The 16,182-nt window shown below is 40.4% G+C and overlaps 1 protein-coding gene across 1 annotated transcript in view; it reads right to left on the minus strand.

Annotated features, from left to right (window-relative positions):
- Positions 1–282: 282 nt before the first annotated feature.
- Positions 283–16,182, minus strand: part of tbl1xr1a (TBL1X/Y related 1a) — a 32,310-nt gene continuing 16,410 nt past the window's right edge. Inside the window, exons 2-17 of the mRNA XM_018757405.2 lie at positions 13,400–13,467; positions 10,388–10,454; positions 6,604–6,706; positions 6,238–6,383; positions 5,289–5,505; positions 4,857–4,989; positions 4,209–4,350; positions 3,549–3,612; positions 3,145–3,242; positions 2,915–2,975; positions 2,671–2,792; positions 2,496–2,570; positions 2,193–2,320; positions 1,920–2,085; positions 1,522–1,623; positions 283–710 (exon numbers count right to left, since the gene is read on the minus strand). Of these exons, the coding sequence (XP_018612921.1) occupies positions 684–710; positions 1,522–1,623; positions 1,920–2,085; positions 2,193–2,320; positions 2,496–2,570; positions 2,671–2,792; positions 2,915–2,975; positions 3,145–3,242; positions 3,549–3,612; positions 4,209–4,350; positions 4,857–4,989; positions 5,289–5,505; positions 6,238–6,383; positions 6,604–6,661 (1,539 nt within the window). The 5' untranslated portion in view covers positions 6,662–6,706; positions 10,388–10,454; positions 13,400–13,467 and the 3' untranslated portion in view covers positions 283–683. The remainder of the gene's footprint in view (positions 711–1,521; positions 1,624–1,919; positions 2,086–2,192; positions 2,321–2,495; positions 2,571–2,670; positions 2,793–2,914; positions 2,976–3,144; positions 3,243–3,548; positions 3,613–4,208; positions 4,351–4,856; positions 4,990–5,288; positions 5,506–6,237; positions 6,384–6,603; positions 6,707–10,387; positions 10,455–13,399; positions 13,468–16,182) is intronic.

Genomic DNA, 16,182 nt, shown 5'->3' on the forward strand with positions numbered 1-16,182 from the left:
CCTTATTTTTAGTATTCCTTTATATTCCGCAGAATAAATATCCCCTTAAAAAAATCTGCTGCACCTGTATGTCAACAGTAAAACCATAGTCAAAAGTAGAGAAAGGAAAATTAAAAATTAAAATAAAATAAAAAAACAGCAGCCCCACGTGTTTGAACCATATTACGTACAGTGCCAAAGACATTTTAAAACTGCATTCTCTCCAGAAGAAGTGGAGGAAGCCGATTCGACTCCGCCATTTCATGCAGCTGTAACCTAAACAAAAAAATTCAAATTAAAATTAAAAAAAAAAAAAAAAAAAAAAAAAAAAAACGTTTAGAAAGGAAAAAATCCTCCTGCCACATGTGAAGCAGATATGTCACACACATAGTGATCTACCAATAAAGAATAAAAATCCTTGGTTTGGCTAACCAAAAGAAATCTTTCAGATTTTGGTACATGTATACGGGTCCTTATTCCTCCGTTTCCAAGTCGACACATAACATCGGTTTTGCGTCAGTGGGTGGTGTCCCCAGCGTGGACAACAGGGTAGGAGCGCGCCCTCTTCTCTTCTTCATTCTGCTTGTTTTGGCTGTAGTGGTCGGCCATGGTTCCGATGGGACCGCAGCAGTAAACGAGGCAGGGACAGTCAATTTTGGCTATGTACACATTCATAGTCGGTCCATGGCTTCCAACAAGCAGTGTTATTTCCGCAGGTCTAATACACACACCTGTAAAGAGCAAGACAGGAAGAACACGTACAAGCTCATTCTGTTTGACAGTTTCACCTGCCAAAACGGTCATTCTAAAACTCCTCAGTTGTTCTCGCTGCGCTATTTTCACTTTCGTTACTAATTCTATAGCTCTTTCGATGGCTGCTTCTCTTCCGTACCACCAGGACACTCACTTTTTCACTTGCTTGTCATTTTAAATAAACACTAACTTGAAGAGAATCACAAACAAGAAGCTTTATAAAGAAACCAGAGTCACTGCTGGACACCCAAACACTGAGTGAGACCCAAACAGTAAAAAACATGGGTTCCTTGATATTGTAGAGTAGGCAGAGTGGTCATCGTCAGGCCAAATGTGAGGACTCAAAAAAAAAAATAAAAAAAATAAAAATAAATAAATAAATAATACGGTGGATGAGACGGCCATCATCAGTCCAAGCAGTCATAAGTTGAGAACTACCAGTACTTTTTGTCCATGCATCTGCCTTCCTCACTCTCCCTCGAACCCCTTCTGTATTATACTGAAATGCTGACACAGGACATGTGTAGCCCATGAAGAAACTGATACAACCGCGAGTTAAGGTAACCAAGTTATCTTGGTCATAAATCCTTGCCCCAGCAGAGCAATGCAAATAATATTAAGCCCCTATGTAAATACTGTTCACGTCAGGCTAATGACACTGTTTGAGCTCAAAGCACCGGGGGGTCCAGTGTGTGCTTCGAATGAGGACCACCCAGCCCCTGAGAATCAGTTTAAAAATAAAACAAACCCCTTTGAAGAAAGAACAGCATGACGTTTGTAACCACTTACCGATCCGTCTGATGCACTTGCGCCCACTTTGTCCCCTGTGGCATTCCAACAAACCTCAAAGATGCCTCCTGTTCCCCTGTAGCTATGAACTAAAGAACCAGTCTGTGAACAGGGAGAAGAAAGGCATATTATTATTATTATCATTATTATTATTAAAATGCGTATTATTACCAAGGAAGGTGTGGAGAACTGCTCAATGACTGAACACCTTCACAACTTAAAGGTCACTGACTGAACCCCTGTGGAGAGTACACCAATTACTATTCTTAATGTTATTAAAATTTGTTACCAATTACTATTCTTCATCTTAATGCTTACCGTTAAGTTTTAACAGCAAAAGCTTGCCGTGTCCAAATATCTACACAAGTGAACGTGTAAAAAGCTGTACACAACTATACCTGCGTGTTCCAGATATGGACACACTTGTCAAAGGAGCCACTGGCCAAGTATCTGCCGTCTGGGCTGAAGGCAACACTGTACACGGGTTCCTGATGTTTGGTCAATGTGTGGATGCAGATCCCTCGGTCGACATCCCACAGTCGAACAGTCGAGTCGAAGGACGCACTGCGAGACGATTTTAAACGTTAAAGTCAGTGATATTCAAGGAATTGCTGAGCGTGAAAAAGTACTCCACCCAAAATCAATGAAACCATGCGTATGTGTAGCAGTACCTGGCAAGCATAAGGTTGGCATTAGGGTTGTTGGTTCCAGGCCCAGTGGGACTCCATTTAATAGTATAAATTTCTTTGCTGTGCGCTTGCAAATCATGAACACAGGTGTCTTGTTTCATACTCCAGATCTGCCAAGAAGCCAAAACCCTAAAACTCAGTAATAAAACCATAGTCAAGTGCCAATGCCCTCTGTGACACTTCAGCATCTGATGGGCATCGCTACGGCTTAATACTGAATTGTTAAATGTCCGTTTAAGGTTTTATCCCTACCCCAAAGGGAGCCGATTATACCACGAGACTGACCTTCAGGGTCATGTCATCCGAACAGGATGCCAGTAGATTGCCAGTCGGATCCCACTTGATTGCATTCACTTCATTCTGAAAGGACAAAAACAGGAGGCAAACACTGAGCAAGGGCATCTTCAAAACCATGTTCATCTTTTTCAAAACCATGAGACAGAGCTAACACACAACTTACTGTGTGCCCCTGGAATGTCTTGATGGGTCTGTCCTGGCCAAGTTTACACACGTGGATACACATATCAGTGCTGCACGAAGCAAACGTGTTGTTACTTTGCCAGTCCACATCCAGTGCAGGAGCTGCCCGGGTGAAGGACAAACAAGACATGTCTGTGACACCACTATTTGTTGCCACCAGATCTTTCAAAAAACACAGCAGGTATGATGCACTGATTTGCAAGTAGGGAAGAACTGTAACTGACCTGAATGAAAGGGAAACTGTTGCTTTGCTTCTCCGGTGTGAGCATCCCAAATGATTGTGGTCTGAAAAGGATGAATCCAACCGTCACATCTGCATTGCCTTTAACTCTCAGTATCTGTGCGTCGTGACAGTGCATTTGTACAAGACAATCATCTTTAAATAAAATTTGCATGAATCGCAAAAATTAACTAAACATGAAAGTGTAAAGCTCAATCTATTTATCCACCTTACCTTATCAACACCAGCACTGAGAATGAAATTTCCTTTTTTATTCCACTTCAAGGCAAAAATAGGACCCTTGTGCTGACCCAAGGTACTGGCAAGATTACCTAGAAAGCAGTCAATGATTTAACATCAAGAACTAACTCCAACAAAAGATCTAACTTCCAAGGCCAAATTAAAAATTTTTAAAAAATACGCATTTTTATATATAAAATATATAAAAATCACCAGTGCAATATACAGTGTAAATATTTAGATATGCATACATGTATAGTACTGATGGTAGAAAACTTGACACAGTGATCTGTTCAGGGATTGACACCTGCAAAGAAGCCAACTTCCTTTTCTCTGTATATATATTAACGTGCCAAAGAAATAATGTATCACACTTAAAGGAAAACAGTGATCCATACCATCTTTCGTCCATATTCTTGCAAATCCATCATAAGAGCCAGTTGCTAGTAGTGTGCCTTCACTCTGTCGCAGAACACAATCAGTTTAAAATTAGCCACACGTTAACACACATATACTGAAACGCGCAGTTTAACCATGTTACATAACAGTGTTTAATGGTACATTTATTCATTTAGCAGATCCTTTTCTCTAAAGCGACTTCCACTGAACACTCTGTAGTGGTGACCCAAGGTGACTTACACTGCAAGATACACAATTTACAAAGGGTTACTCATCCATACACTAGTGAAACACGCATTTTTTTTTTTTATTTTATTTTTGATAAAAAGGGTCACCCATTCATCTGAACAGGCCATCTTTGGACTATGGAAGGAATGCAGCTCACCCGGAGGAAACCCACACAGACACAGAGTAAATATGCAGACACCACACAGACTGAGCGGGGGTCAAACCCACATCATCTCGCACTGCCCAGGCACTGTGAGACAGCAATGCTACTCGCTGTGCCACCCTGCTGCTCATATTAAACCACAAATGAGAGCGATTACAATTTACTGCTGAATGAAAAGGCAATTTTTGTGCTGTTAAAGCACACCACAGGCCTGAGGCTGCTAGCACCCTTTACGAAACGTATGCCTCCTCCCGAAGCGTGAACTCACATTCCAGTCTAGTGACGTGACGTCCTTGTTGCTCGGCACATCCTGCCCTCCTTCTCGTATGCAGTGCCGCAGCACGAGCTGCGTGGAGCCGCTGCTACTGTTCTCGCTCAGGTTCCAGATGCGAGCCGTCGAGTCCCCGGACCTGCACAGAAAGGTGCCGTCACACCCATCACCTGTCACTGTGCGCGAACAGTAGCGGTGACCCGTACTGCACAACGCTCCGTTTTCACCACACTGTGCTGTTCCACCTACACCTTGACAGTAACACACTGGGCAAACAGGCACAACCTGCTGTTGCAGGGAAATCACCCAACAGTAACCTGAGGAATACACCTGCAAGTGGAGCTACTGTAGCATCACACACACACACGTGTGAACACTTTCAGCAACAGATCACTTGAAGCAGGCTTAATAAGGTCAGTTTAAAGCACAGAGGAATAGTTAACGTTCCCATTAAATTCATGTTTTGGGACTAATTTCTAAAATCACACCGGTGACATTCATCTGTTCCACGGGCCCTCAGTGACTTGCAGTTCCCCTGTGAGCCGCCCTGATCTTGCTGCAGAGACAAAGTAAGAGGTTTGAGGGTGGGCGCAAGCTGGTGGGATGGGATCAGACTGTGATGTTGACAGCGACAGCGACACTGACCCAGAGGCGAGGAGGTCACTGACAGGATTCCAGGCGCAGATGAAAACCTCTGACTCGTGGCCACGTAGCACCATGGCTTTGTTCTGCGGGATCTCCACATCACCATCCACCTCCATCATGTCGGCATGGTTGTCTGAGAGTAAGAATCACATACTGAATCCATAAAATATATATTTACATTTATTCATTCATTCATTACACTTTATTTTTCTGCCAAGTCACTGAGTGTTACATACCATACGGTGCACCAGGCTTTGGAAAAATGATAAATCAACCATTGCAAATTCTGTACAATAATTCAGATGTTTCAAATGTTTTATCACAATAATTATATCATATCTCCTGGCATTAAACGCTGTACCAGGGAAGTGACCAGGCAATTCAGGTCAAACTCATGTATCTTCTGTCAAAATTCCTTGTATGCCGGCTCACTTGCTAAGGTGTGAGCCCCATTCTCCTCGCCGTTGGTGGTGCTCTCGCCATTCTTAGCGCTGCCCTGCAAGCTGGTGGCAGCAGGGGGTGCTGCAGCGGCCTGTTGCTGGGCCAGCTTATCCCGGTAGGCCTGCTGTCGCGTCTGCACCACGTCGGGCATCACTGCATCAATAAGCGAGAGCGATTCGATCGGCCGGCCGTCAAACAGGGTGCCATCCTGCAGAGGGAACACCACAGTTCCACACAATCTCATGGGTCAAATACAGTTATTATCCTTCATGTAAACAAAATGTTCACAGAACATTTGAACCAAATATTCCAGGTCACAAATAAATGTAGTAAGTTTAAAAAGGGCTAACTTTCAGAGAAAGCAAGAAAAAATTACAAATGCAGAGGGGGATAAACATACATGTATTAACTGAGAACAGAAGAGAATACCATCATTCAATCTTCAACCAATTCATTCATCTCTTTCGACAATGATTCGGTATGTCTTCATGTGTACTGTCTCAGTATCACTAATTTACTAAAGTGAAACGTGATTTCTTTCACAGGATTTAAAAATTTACCGAGTAGATATGTGGTGTTTTAAGAGGGGTAAAAAACAAATCTACTACGTGAAGTAAAATTTTATCATTGATGATAAGTCCACAAAAGCAGAACTAGGCGTGCTTTAATCAAAAAACAGTTTAATGGAATTATACTGTTTTATATTAATTTAAAAAGTATTTTTATTTTTTAAAGTAAAACTGGGAGGGAAAACCCAAACCTGCCTGTTTTTATGCCATTTCATATGACCCGATTTTGTGTGGTGCTACTATTTTTAACCGTTGCCAATGCATATGTGTCTTTTTAGCCGCAGTACAGATGAGAAAAAAGGTGTGTCGCTAAACTCTATGATCTGATCCAATTAAATGCAGTAAAGGTACTGCGAAGGGTGTGACTGAACCTCGTTGATGCTGACTTCTGCCTCCACGTACTGCAGGCCCTTCTGTATGATGGAGATGAGAGCAGCAGGGGGCACCAGGGCGCCGTTGATGTTCGACTGGCTGATGTGGCTCTCTATACCAAACGTGAACGCTGAATGGGAGAAGCCTGCCAGGAACACAGAGACATAAACCGTAGTAAGTACACAGAGAACACTTCTCTTTACACTGCTACGAAAACAGAAACCTGCAAATACATGGTTTTTTACATTTTTATTGCTTTCGTCTTGTCAAAAACTGAATAAATTAGTAAGGTTTAACGATGGTTAAAAAAAACTCCATAAAACTTAACATCTGGAAACTTGACAAAGTGTCAGCTCAGCACCTACCAGACTCCTGCAGGTATCTGTAAACGAGGAAGTTGACCTCATCACTGCTTATGCTCATCTTTACTCGTGGTTACACCATGAGGTCAGCACAGAGGACGCGAGCCTGCACAGACATTTTTGTGTGTGTGTGTGTGTGTGTGTGAGACAGAGAGAGAGAGATTTACTTTTAACTTTATCATAAAATAACAGACATAGTAGTTAACTTCTTTAAAGGGGACTGGTCTAAAAAGAGCTGTATTACTGTATAACGTTCCAGTTAAAGCCTTTTGTTGCAGATCCTGCAAATGTGTTTGCAGCTCACATTCCTCACACTGTTGCACCATTCACAATAGGTCATAGTATGTGGTCTCTCAGAAGACACAGTATGCTTGCTTTGGCAAAGGTCAACACCAAACATTGATGATGCTTCTTATTACACAGGAGAGAAAAAAAAAATTCAAGGTGCAGTTCAGTCACTGCTCTATGGGGGCAGTGTTGAGCCAACATGAAGCTTCGTGTCTCACTCCTTGTACCCCTATAACCTGCATTCATTTGACTATAAAGAATATAATGGTTCAGGTAAGAAGTGCTGGAGAACAACCTGACCCAAAATCAGACTTGGGTAATTCGAAGGAGCGCTGCCGATGTGGGCTATGAATGTCAAATCTCAAAGTTTAACCATTTTATACAGCAAGTAAAATATTTCAGTCCAGCACTGACTGACGTTTTTTTTTTTTTTTTTTTTTAAATTCAAAGTATTTCTGGAAAGCTGGAATGCAGGTGCAGGGACTTTTTTCTTTGTGTTCTATGATTTATGTCTATACGCAACAGAAGCTGAGTGAAGCACTTTGCTGCTAAAATTAGATAACATTAAAATGCCTCCCTTTTAAAAGTAAAGGCTACATTCTTTCACTTGTTCTGTTCCTCTTCCAGCTGTTTTCTACATGATTATGAATATTTATTTTAGTAATTGAAAAATATTTATTTTAGTAACAGTACTTTACAGCCACTTGACACTGTAAACATGATTTACATTTCTTTATTTAGGTGATGCTTTTCTCCAAAGCAATGTATAATGTTTAGCTACCTACAATTATTTACCCATTTCTACAGAGTGGTAATTTTTACTAGAGCAACTGTAAGGTGAGTACCTTGCTCAAGACTACTACAGTCGGAGGTGAAATTTGAAATATGACATTTGTGTTCAAAGGCAGCAACTTTGAGCGTATCACCCAAAAGGCAGCTATCTAACCCAAAACCAGTCTAAGTAGCTCAAAGGAGCACAGCAAAATGTTGGGGGGAAACTCATGTCCACAGCCTCTTACTAAGAGCTATGTTATGTAACATGGTGCTGCATTGCTCTACCAGGTGCAACAGGACATACACACAAGAGTTAAAAGGAAGAGGAGTTGCAGTGTGATGGAGGATCATGCCGGGAAAATGTTATTTCAAAAAATGCTTCACTTCAAACACTGATCATGTTATATGGTAATGCCACAAAACTGACAACAGCGCATTACACAAACATGGAACGCAGAACTGCAAGTGATTTTCCCTCTGCAAATGAGAAATTTTAGAAAATACAGGGGTGAATAAAATGTAACACACACATATATTAAACAAAATGTTAGAAAACCAATTTTTTTGAGTGACAAAGAGTGTGTGTGTGTTCCACTGATGTATGGATGAGTGACCCAGTGTAAGTAGTGTACCTAGCAGTGTAAGTCACCTTGGTGAATAAGGTGTGTGAGCTGATAACACTACATTGTAAGTCGCTTTTGAGAAAAGCATCTGTTAAAAAAATAAATGTAAATGCAGAAATAAGTGAAAACATGAAAATACCATACCACAGTTATATTAATACATATTAGTAATATCTTCACGTAAATATTGTGTGAAATTGGAGGGAAAAAATATAACAAGGCCCTATTACACAATGTAGCATTCATGCATGTAAATAGTTTTTTACATCCTTATGGTTTATATAGTGCAGTATAAAGGGATTTGCAATTATTTGACTTTGGGATGAATCAACTTATGACAAGGTTGTTGTAAGGAAACGCCATCATATGTCAAGGACTACGTCCATGTCTTAAGACATCTTGAAACATGCCTTTCTAGACTCAGATCGGCACTTACGGAGCTGGCATAACAGCAACAAATTCTCCCTGCAGACTCTCACTTGACCTCAACAGAAAAGGTTTATCCCACATATGTAACTTTTTTCTGTAAATTTAAATGTATATAATATGGATATAACCACCACTTAAAGCATCCAAGCATTTCAGTAGAACAGCACAATAACAGCAGCTAATGAACAGCACTCAGACTGACTCATTTGCTGTTAATTGCAGGGAACAGTTCAGTCAACATTTCTGAGAAAGAAATAATTAAATCTGACATTTATCTTATCTCTGGGGAAAAATACTACAGGGTAAACCATGTTCTGCCGAACGGACTTTTGATTTATAGCATAATGCAGACACACACACACACACACACACACACACACACACACATTTTCAGAACCGCTTGCCCCATACGGGGTCACGGGGAACCGGAGCCCACCCGGTAACACAGGGCGTAAGGCCGGAGGGGGAGGGGACACACCCAGGATGGGACGCCAGTCCGTCGCAAGGCACCCCAAGTGGGACTCGAACCCCAGACCCACCGGACAGCAGGACTGTGGTCCAACCCACTGCGCCACTGCACCCCCCCGCAGACACACACTTGTATTATAATATGAAGAAAAATTTGAAAAAAAGGTGTGAAACATTAACAAAATCAGCCTCTACCTCCTCATTTTTACTAGTCAAAATAATACTGCTCATCTGCTGGAAAATGTTGCTCATTGCACAGACATGGCTCTTCTGATCCAGCCTCACCTTCTTCTCACCAGTGCAGCTGGGATCCACTTAAACACTCCCCTGACCTATGTCTCCCTACTCACAACCTTTACATTCCCATCATACCTATGAAAGACCACAAAGCCTCTATTCAGCCTCTAACAGCCTGCTCTCAGTGTCACATCTCCCCAGACTCATTCTCTCTCCTAGGCCTTACCTGAAAGAAGAAGCTTCAACTTCAAATCACATTTGCTTTCAATCTCCCGACCTTCCACTGCCTTTCCAAGACTCATCTACACTTACAAAACCACGGAACTCTACTACTAATTTTCTATCCGACTGCATTAGCCGACACGTTAATCTCATTGTGCTCTTAGACATACGTTATCTTTTCAACACTCTTCTTCATTGAGCTTGTCAGCTGTGCCAAGACACAGGTGATCATCTAAGAGTGGTAGTTCCTCTTACACCACCATTACACGATTCCTACCCTGTACCGTTGTACGTTCTTAGAGCTTGCAAGACTTGTCAACAACTAAATAAGAGCAACAAGAATCAGCTGCAATAACGCTTACCCTACTCTGCATAACTTTTTAACCCCATAACTGATCATTTCGTGTTTTCTTGAAAAATTTTTCTAATAATTAGCTAAAACATCAAAACATTTCAGAATTAGATGCACAAATCAGAAAATAATGCTAAAGAATGTTCTTTCCACATCATCTAAAATGAAAATAAGGTCAAAGGCAGAAAATTGTAGATAAGCTACAAAGTGAAGAATGAAAGAGAACAAAAATCCTGTACCCCAATGCTCGCATTCTAAATCATATAACTGTACTCAAAAATGTAATATCCAACTAGCTTATTCAAAGTACAACCAAATCCATCAGTCATGATAAATCAGGAAGCTGATTGTGGGATGTTTGTTTCAAGCAGTGTTATAGCATAATTAGACTTACCACAGTATTAACTCTGCAGTTTCCACAACAGAAAGTTTATATGAAGACTGTCCAAGAGTCGGAGTACCTGTAAAGACCAAACAAACTTTGATGATTTTTTTTTTTCTTTTTTTAAAAATCGATAAGTTTACAAAAAAGAATGAAGGATGGAATCGTATGACCTTTAGCATACATTTTAAAAAATTCCGATGTACAGCTACCAAATAGGTTTATTTTGTGCATTTTTTGCTTTGAACCTAAGTAGTACATTGCAGGTCTGGATTTGCTGCCCTCTTTTTCATACAGAAATTCATGAACTTATTTGCCACTGATAAGAAACACTACATTAACAGTGGCAATGGCACTTCTGCCTTAATGCCCAGGCCTAAACAATACTCAATCCATGCCCAAGTGCTGCAGGCACAGATAAGGAAAGTGAATGTTATCCAGACCTTAATGAACTATGACCGTGAGCAGAGGTACACTGCAGGCATAAACACTGTCCAGTATGGAGTGATATTCTGCGGAAAATCTGGTGCAGACAGGGTGTACTATCGTTGGTGCTACAAATTCTAAGACTCAGCCTACTGTGAAAGTCATTCTCCACAGACCTTAGATCATTTTAACAATTACAAGTGAATAACAAATCATATTTTAACTTGATTCACTGATTTTTCAGATTTCATTCAGCTTTTTTTTTTTTTACAAGAAGCAAATTGCATTCCATTTATTCATGTAGCTGATGCTTTTTTCCAAAGCAGCTTGCAATTTTAAGGTGTCTACAATTATTTACTAATTTACACACCTGGGTAATTATAGTGGAACTATTTAAGATAAGTACCTTGCACAAGGGCCCTACAGCTGGAGGTGGGCTTCAAACCTGTGACCTTTGGGTCTAAAGGCAGCAGCTCTAACCAGTTTGCTACCTGCTAAATAGAGGAACGTGTCTGTTACTGCAGGTTTTTGATTTCAAGTGACCAAATATTGATAGATATGTTCTGACAAATAAAATGCAGTTGAGATTTTAACGGGAACTTTCATTGCATTTTCCAACTCAACCTCCCTTCCATACTCCACTATTTCATATTCTCCTGTGGCACCTGAAGTACAGAAGTCACATCTAAAGTAACATGGCACTGTCTTCTGTGTGTGAAGCATAATACAATAAACTGAAGAGGAAATGTTGAACATTAAATTTTTAAATAGAGTCATTTTAATACAGACAATTTTAATGTTTATTCGTGTTAATAAAAGATAAAAAAAAATAAAATAAACTGGTGTACCATCAACGGTGCGTCCTGTTTTCGGTGCAGACACCGAGACCACGTACTGGACGAGTTAATGACAAAAAATTAACTTATTAATTCTGTTAATTTACTGAATAAGGATTTCTGTTATCTGCTGTGTATTATGCAGAAGACTTACACTGTGACTACATTCGCGATGAAAGTCATTGTTTTGTATGGGTACAAAATCTAAAATAAGTACAAGAGTAACACTCAGTTAAGGCAACTAATTGTTTTGGAATGTATATTTGTATTGTCAGAGAGGATTAACATTCGTCAAACAACTCAAATCTACATGAACTGTGAGGGCATGAATCCCATACAACCAAATTACCATATTTTACTGTGCTCTGTATAACTGAAATGTCCACTTGTAACGGGACTTCTTACATTTCACCCAGAAAGGCGGTGTGATCCACTGACCCAAAGGCTGATAAAATAATAGATACTGCTTCCTGTAACTTCTGCCTTTCTGTAGCTGATCATCTGTGCTCTAGAAGGTTATTTGCATATGTGCTGCAAGGTTTCGGTTACCTTGACAGCAGTGACAAACCGGGGCACTACTGAATCTCTAACTTACCGAAGCAAGCATCGTCACACATTAAAATAAACGTTGGGAGGGTTGGCCTGCTGTCTTAATGCATCAGGAAACGCTTACAGCATGATCATTAACCTTTATTTATGCGGCGCCTTTGTCCAAAGCAAATTACAGTCTCTAACGTGCAATGTTTACAATTTCACACACACTTACACATGGGGTATTCTTACGGTACCGATTTAGGGTAAGCACCTTGATCAAGGGGCGCGATTCTGAACCGGGGCTTTGAGACTACACGGTGAGAGCACAAAGCATGAAGGTACCAGCTGCCTCAGGTGGTATGTTCAACGTAAGAGGTGAAGAGATTTTGTCCTATTGCTGCTCAGCACAACCCAGCATATTCTCACCATGAGTAGTGAGCCTAACCTGACTACCTCCACCCACACATTCCTGAGGTCTCCCAAGCAACAGGATTCCCTTGTCTGGTAAATATGGCTCAGAGGAAAGAGCAATGTAAACAAAGGAATTCAGTCTAATAAGTCAAGAACAGTGACAGCAAAGTTGTTGATAAGTGAAACAATTTGTCAAATATTACAGTTAAAATAAAAAAATCTGTGCGCTATAAAGCTCGACTTCAGAGCCTTACATGATTATACAAGAGTCTTAGAAACCAGAATAACTGAACACACAAGCATATAAACATGGACTGAGGAAAGAGAACAAGCAGTAATAGAAACTTTGAATATATTAAGATTACTCAAAAGCTGAGTGGAAATAAGCAGCGAGTCACAGAATCATGACCAGATTGTTAGAGCTGTGACTGAGAAGCTCCAACTCTTCGCTGCAGAAAAAGCAAAGTGCAACCATATATTTCACTGTGGTTCACCACAGAAGGTCTCTACATATTGAGTTCCAAGAAAAAGAATATTAACACCATTTGCAGCTGTACGGTAAACAGATTCAACAGAGATCAAGGCAGTGGCAACGAAAGGAACCACGACGAAAAACAAGATTAACTGCACAACGTGGTAAGCCGAGGCAAATAATTTATCTCGGGAAATGTCCGCGAAGGCTTTTTTTTTTAGTGTGAAAACAATTGAAAGTGCACACTCACTGCAGATTTTTTACATCTAATGTACTGCTATATAAAGTAGAAGACACAGCAAAAACAAATCATGCAGTACATGTGGAATAAGCCTAACTGCTTACCATGTGACCAAGCGATGTTTAGATGTTGACAGTCAACGTCATGGCACTAGACAGGACATTTCTTCAGCCTAGGGAGAAAGGGGAAAAAAATAAATTATATACATTACTGCCTTCAAAGGATGACAGTACAGAAATTGGACATTGTGTGTGTGTGTGTGTGTGTGTGTGTGTGTGTGTGTATAAAATGTGAATGGGAGACTGACCCAAGTAAGATTTACTTGGAATTTTGAGAAGTCCTGCAAAGCTAGGTGAAGCACAATCAATTCTGCAGGAGGAAATACAGTCAAATTTTTCAAGATGGTTAGGCTACCATCTTCTGTCATCTTATTTGATTTCTGGTGCGTTGTGACAAATGTCAACAATTTATGTGCAACGACTGAAGAAAAAAATCAAATACTTAGCATTATGCACCAATCAAAAATATTTCACTATTTGGAACAAACAAATAAGTAGCTTGTCCGAAATATAAAATGATACTGTAGGCTAAGCTTCAATCTATCAAACTACTCATGTCAGAGAAACATCTGTAAGGTAGCTGTCCCCATTTAAAATCCAACTGAAGAAAATGCAAGAATTCGTATAATTTTGCACTGTAGATGGCATTTCATTCTCTGCATTATAATAGCCTTCAGCCTTGAGAAGCTCATAAAATTCAGCTTTAGCCTAGCAATTGAAGTTTCACTCCAGTGTCAGCGCTAATTTACATATGCAAAATACGTTCAGTTTCTCTAACTTAAAAGTCCTTAGTGCAAATCCAAAATTAAATTTCTCATTTCTCTACCATTCTTTAAACTTTAATATTAGCAAAATTAGGCACCCCACACACCATTGACGGCTTAAATTAATACAGACACTTTTCTATGTAAATCAACTAAATATTTTCAGTTTCAACAGGACTTAGAACCAGGAATATTAAGCACATGTGAAAATGAGAACTGTTAGTCTGACACATGTACCGATACTGTATCGCTATGACATATATCTATGTCACCTATCAAGTCTAAAGTTCCCTCAGTAAAGGTCAGTGCATTCAACATTTTCACATTTTGAAAACCATTCACAGATTTGCAAGGATCTCTAGGACACATAATCATGCCAAGTGGAGGATAGGATAAAATTTGGCTTTATTACTTCAAACTAAATCTCTATTGAGATAAGTCCCACAGTTTAACCATTGTGGCAGACAGACTGTTTGGACAGAAATGAAAATTAGACCAATGTGTTACTTCGAACTGCAAATGTTTGCCATGTGAAGCAATGATAATTGTAGTTTCACTTTCAACATGTTGTCAGAGCTCTGGTGGTCATGACAGTTAGAATGACCATAATTTTCCTAGAACATGCGTAATGTTCCAGTTAAATCGTTCTCTGAACGCAAGTTTTGGTTTTAGAAGGGCAAAAACAAGAGGGGGAAAGAAGAAAGAAAAAAAACCTTGTGAAAAAAACTCCCATTTCTAAAGTCTCTTCTCTAACTCTAGGTCATCCAGTGAGTACTCAGCCTTCGACTTATGCGCTTTCCCCAGAAACAAATCTCAATTCATCATTCAATTCATATTGTACTCTGTCCAACAAGGCTGCCTCGGAGCACTTGAAAACTCACGAGGTCATAAAACATGCAGAGAAGTTACGGTATTTATCAATTACAGTACTGCTGGATGAGCAGAAATGCAGAACGTACACAGTATATTGTAAAAGAAAGCATTTTTTTTTTAATCTGTTTGTCAGCACTAACAGAACTGTTACTTTCATTCAGTAACACGGCATCAACCTCATTTTTAAATGTACTTTTAAGTGCAACAGAAACTTTCAGAAGCAAAAGATTTTCTACCGCCGTTATGACTCCATATGAATGTTGATCATACTATGACTTCCTTGGTTCTTCTCAAGTTATGTGCTTTTACGGAAAGTTTCAGAGGTCACAAGCAAGTCACTAACCATGGGGGGGAGGAGAGGTGTATTAAAAGCTCCCAGAGAAGCAATCACAAAATTCCAGCAACCTTTAAGAGTTTCCCTTTGGTTACTGAATTGTTTTAATAACTGAATGTGACGCTTGTGGCATTTTGCCCTTCCAGCAGTCCAGGCAGCCACACCTAAAGGTCCCTTAACTAATGACGCACAGTTTACACTTTACACTGTGTTCCACTGTGATGCAGTGTGGACTTTACACCGAAACAGAAACGTGCTCTTTTCACAACAGCACAGCGACTGAATCATCGACGATGGAACAGGAAGACGCACAAAAATCCTGTCCAAGTTCTGCTCAGTGACGAGGACGTCCAAATCACAGGTCATTGCTGACACTGCCCCAGACCGGTGAGTGTCAGTGTGTACAGAGCACAGGTGTTTCACTCCCGAGTGGTTATGGAGCTCATCTCCAGCACAGGCCAAGTTCACATCCTGCAGATGAGGCCACAGTTCAGCCTGGAGCTCCGCCAGTCATCATGTGGAACTGGTTCTTCTCTGGAGCACCTCTGGAACGCGGCACGACACCGAGAGACCGAGGTAAAGGACAGGGCAACCCAACTAGACACGGCGCACAGTGCTATGTATGAGAAGCCATCTCTCCTTTCCGTGACACTAGCGCAGCGTTGCTCACCACGTGCAATGACAACACATTCGTGGTTAATGGACTTCTGTTGTTGTGTTCCCATGACATCTTTGACCAGACCAAAATGAATAAATAAAGTAAAATGTTAAATCTGAAATGATAAAAATGCCACGACCATTTACTTCCATCAGTCAAAGGCAAAACTCCAAGACCTTCAAGTATAATGAGCTAAATT

This window comes from Scleropages formosus, chromosome 8 (assembly GCF_900964775.1).
Source record: "Scleropages formosus chromosome 8, fSclFor1.1, whole genome shotgun sequence".
Taxonomy (NCBI): domain Eukaryota; kingdom Metazoa; phylum Chordata; class Actinopteri; order Osteoglossiformes; family Osteoglossidae; genus Scleropages; species Scleropages formosus.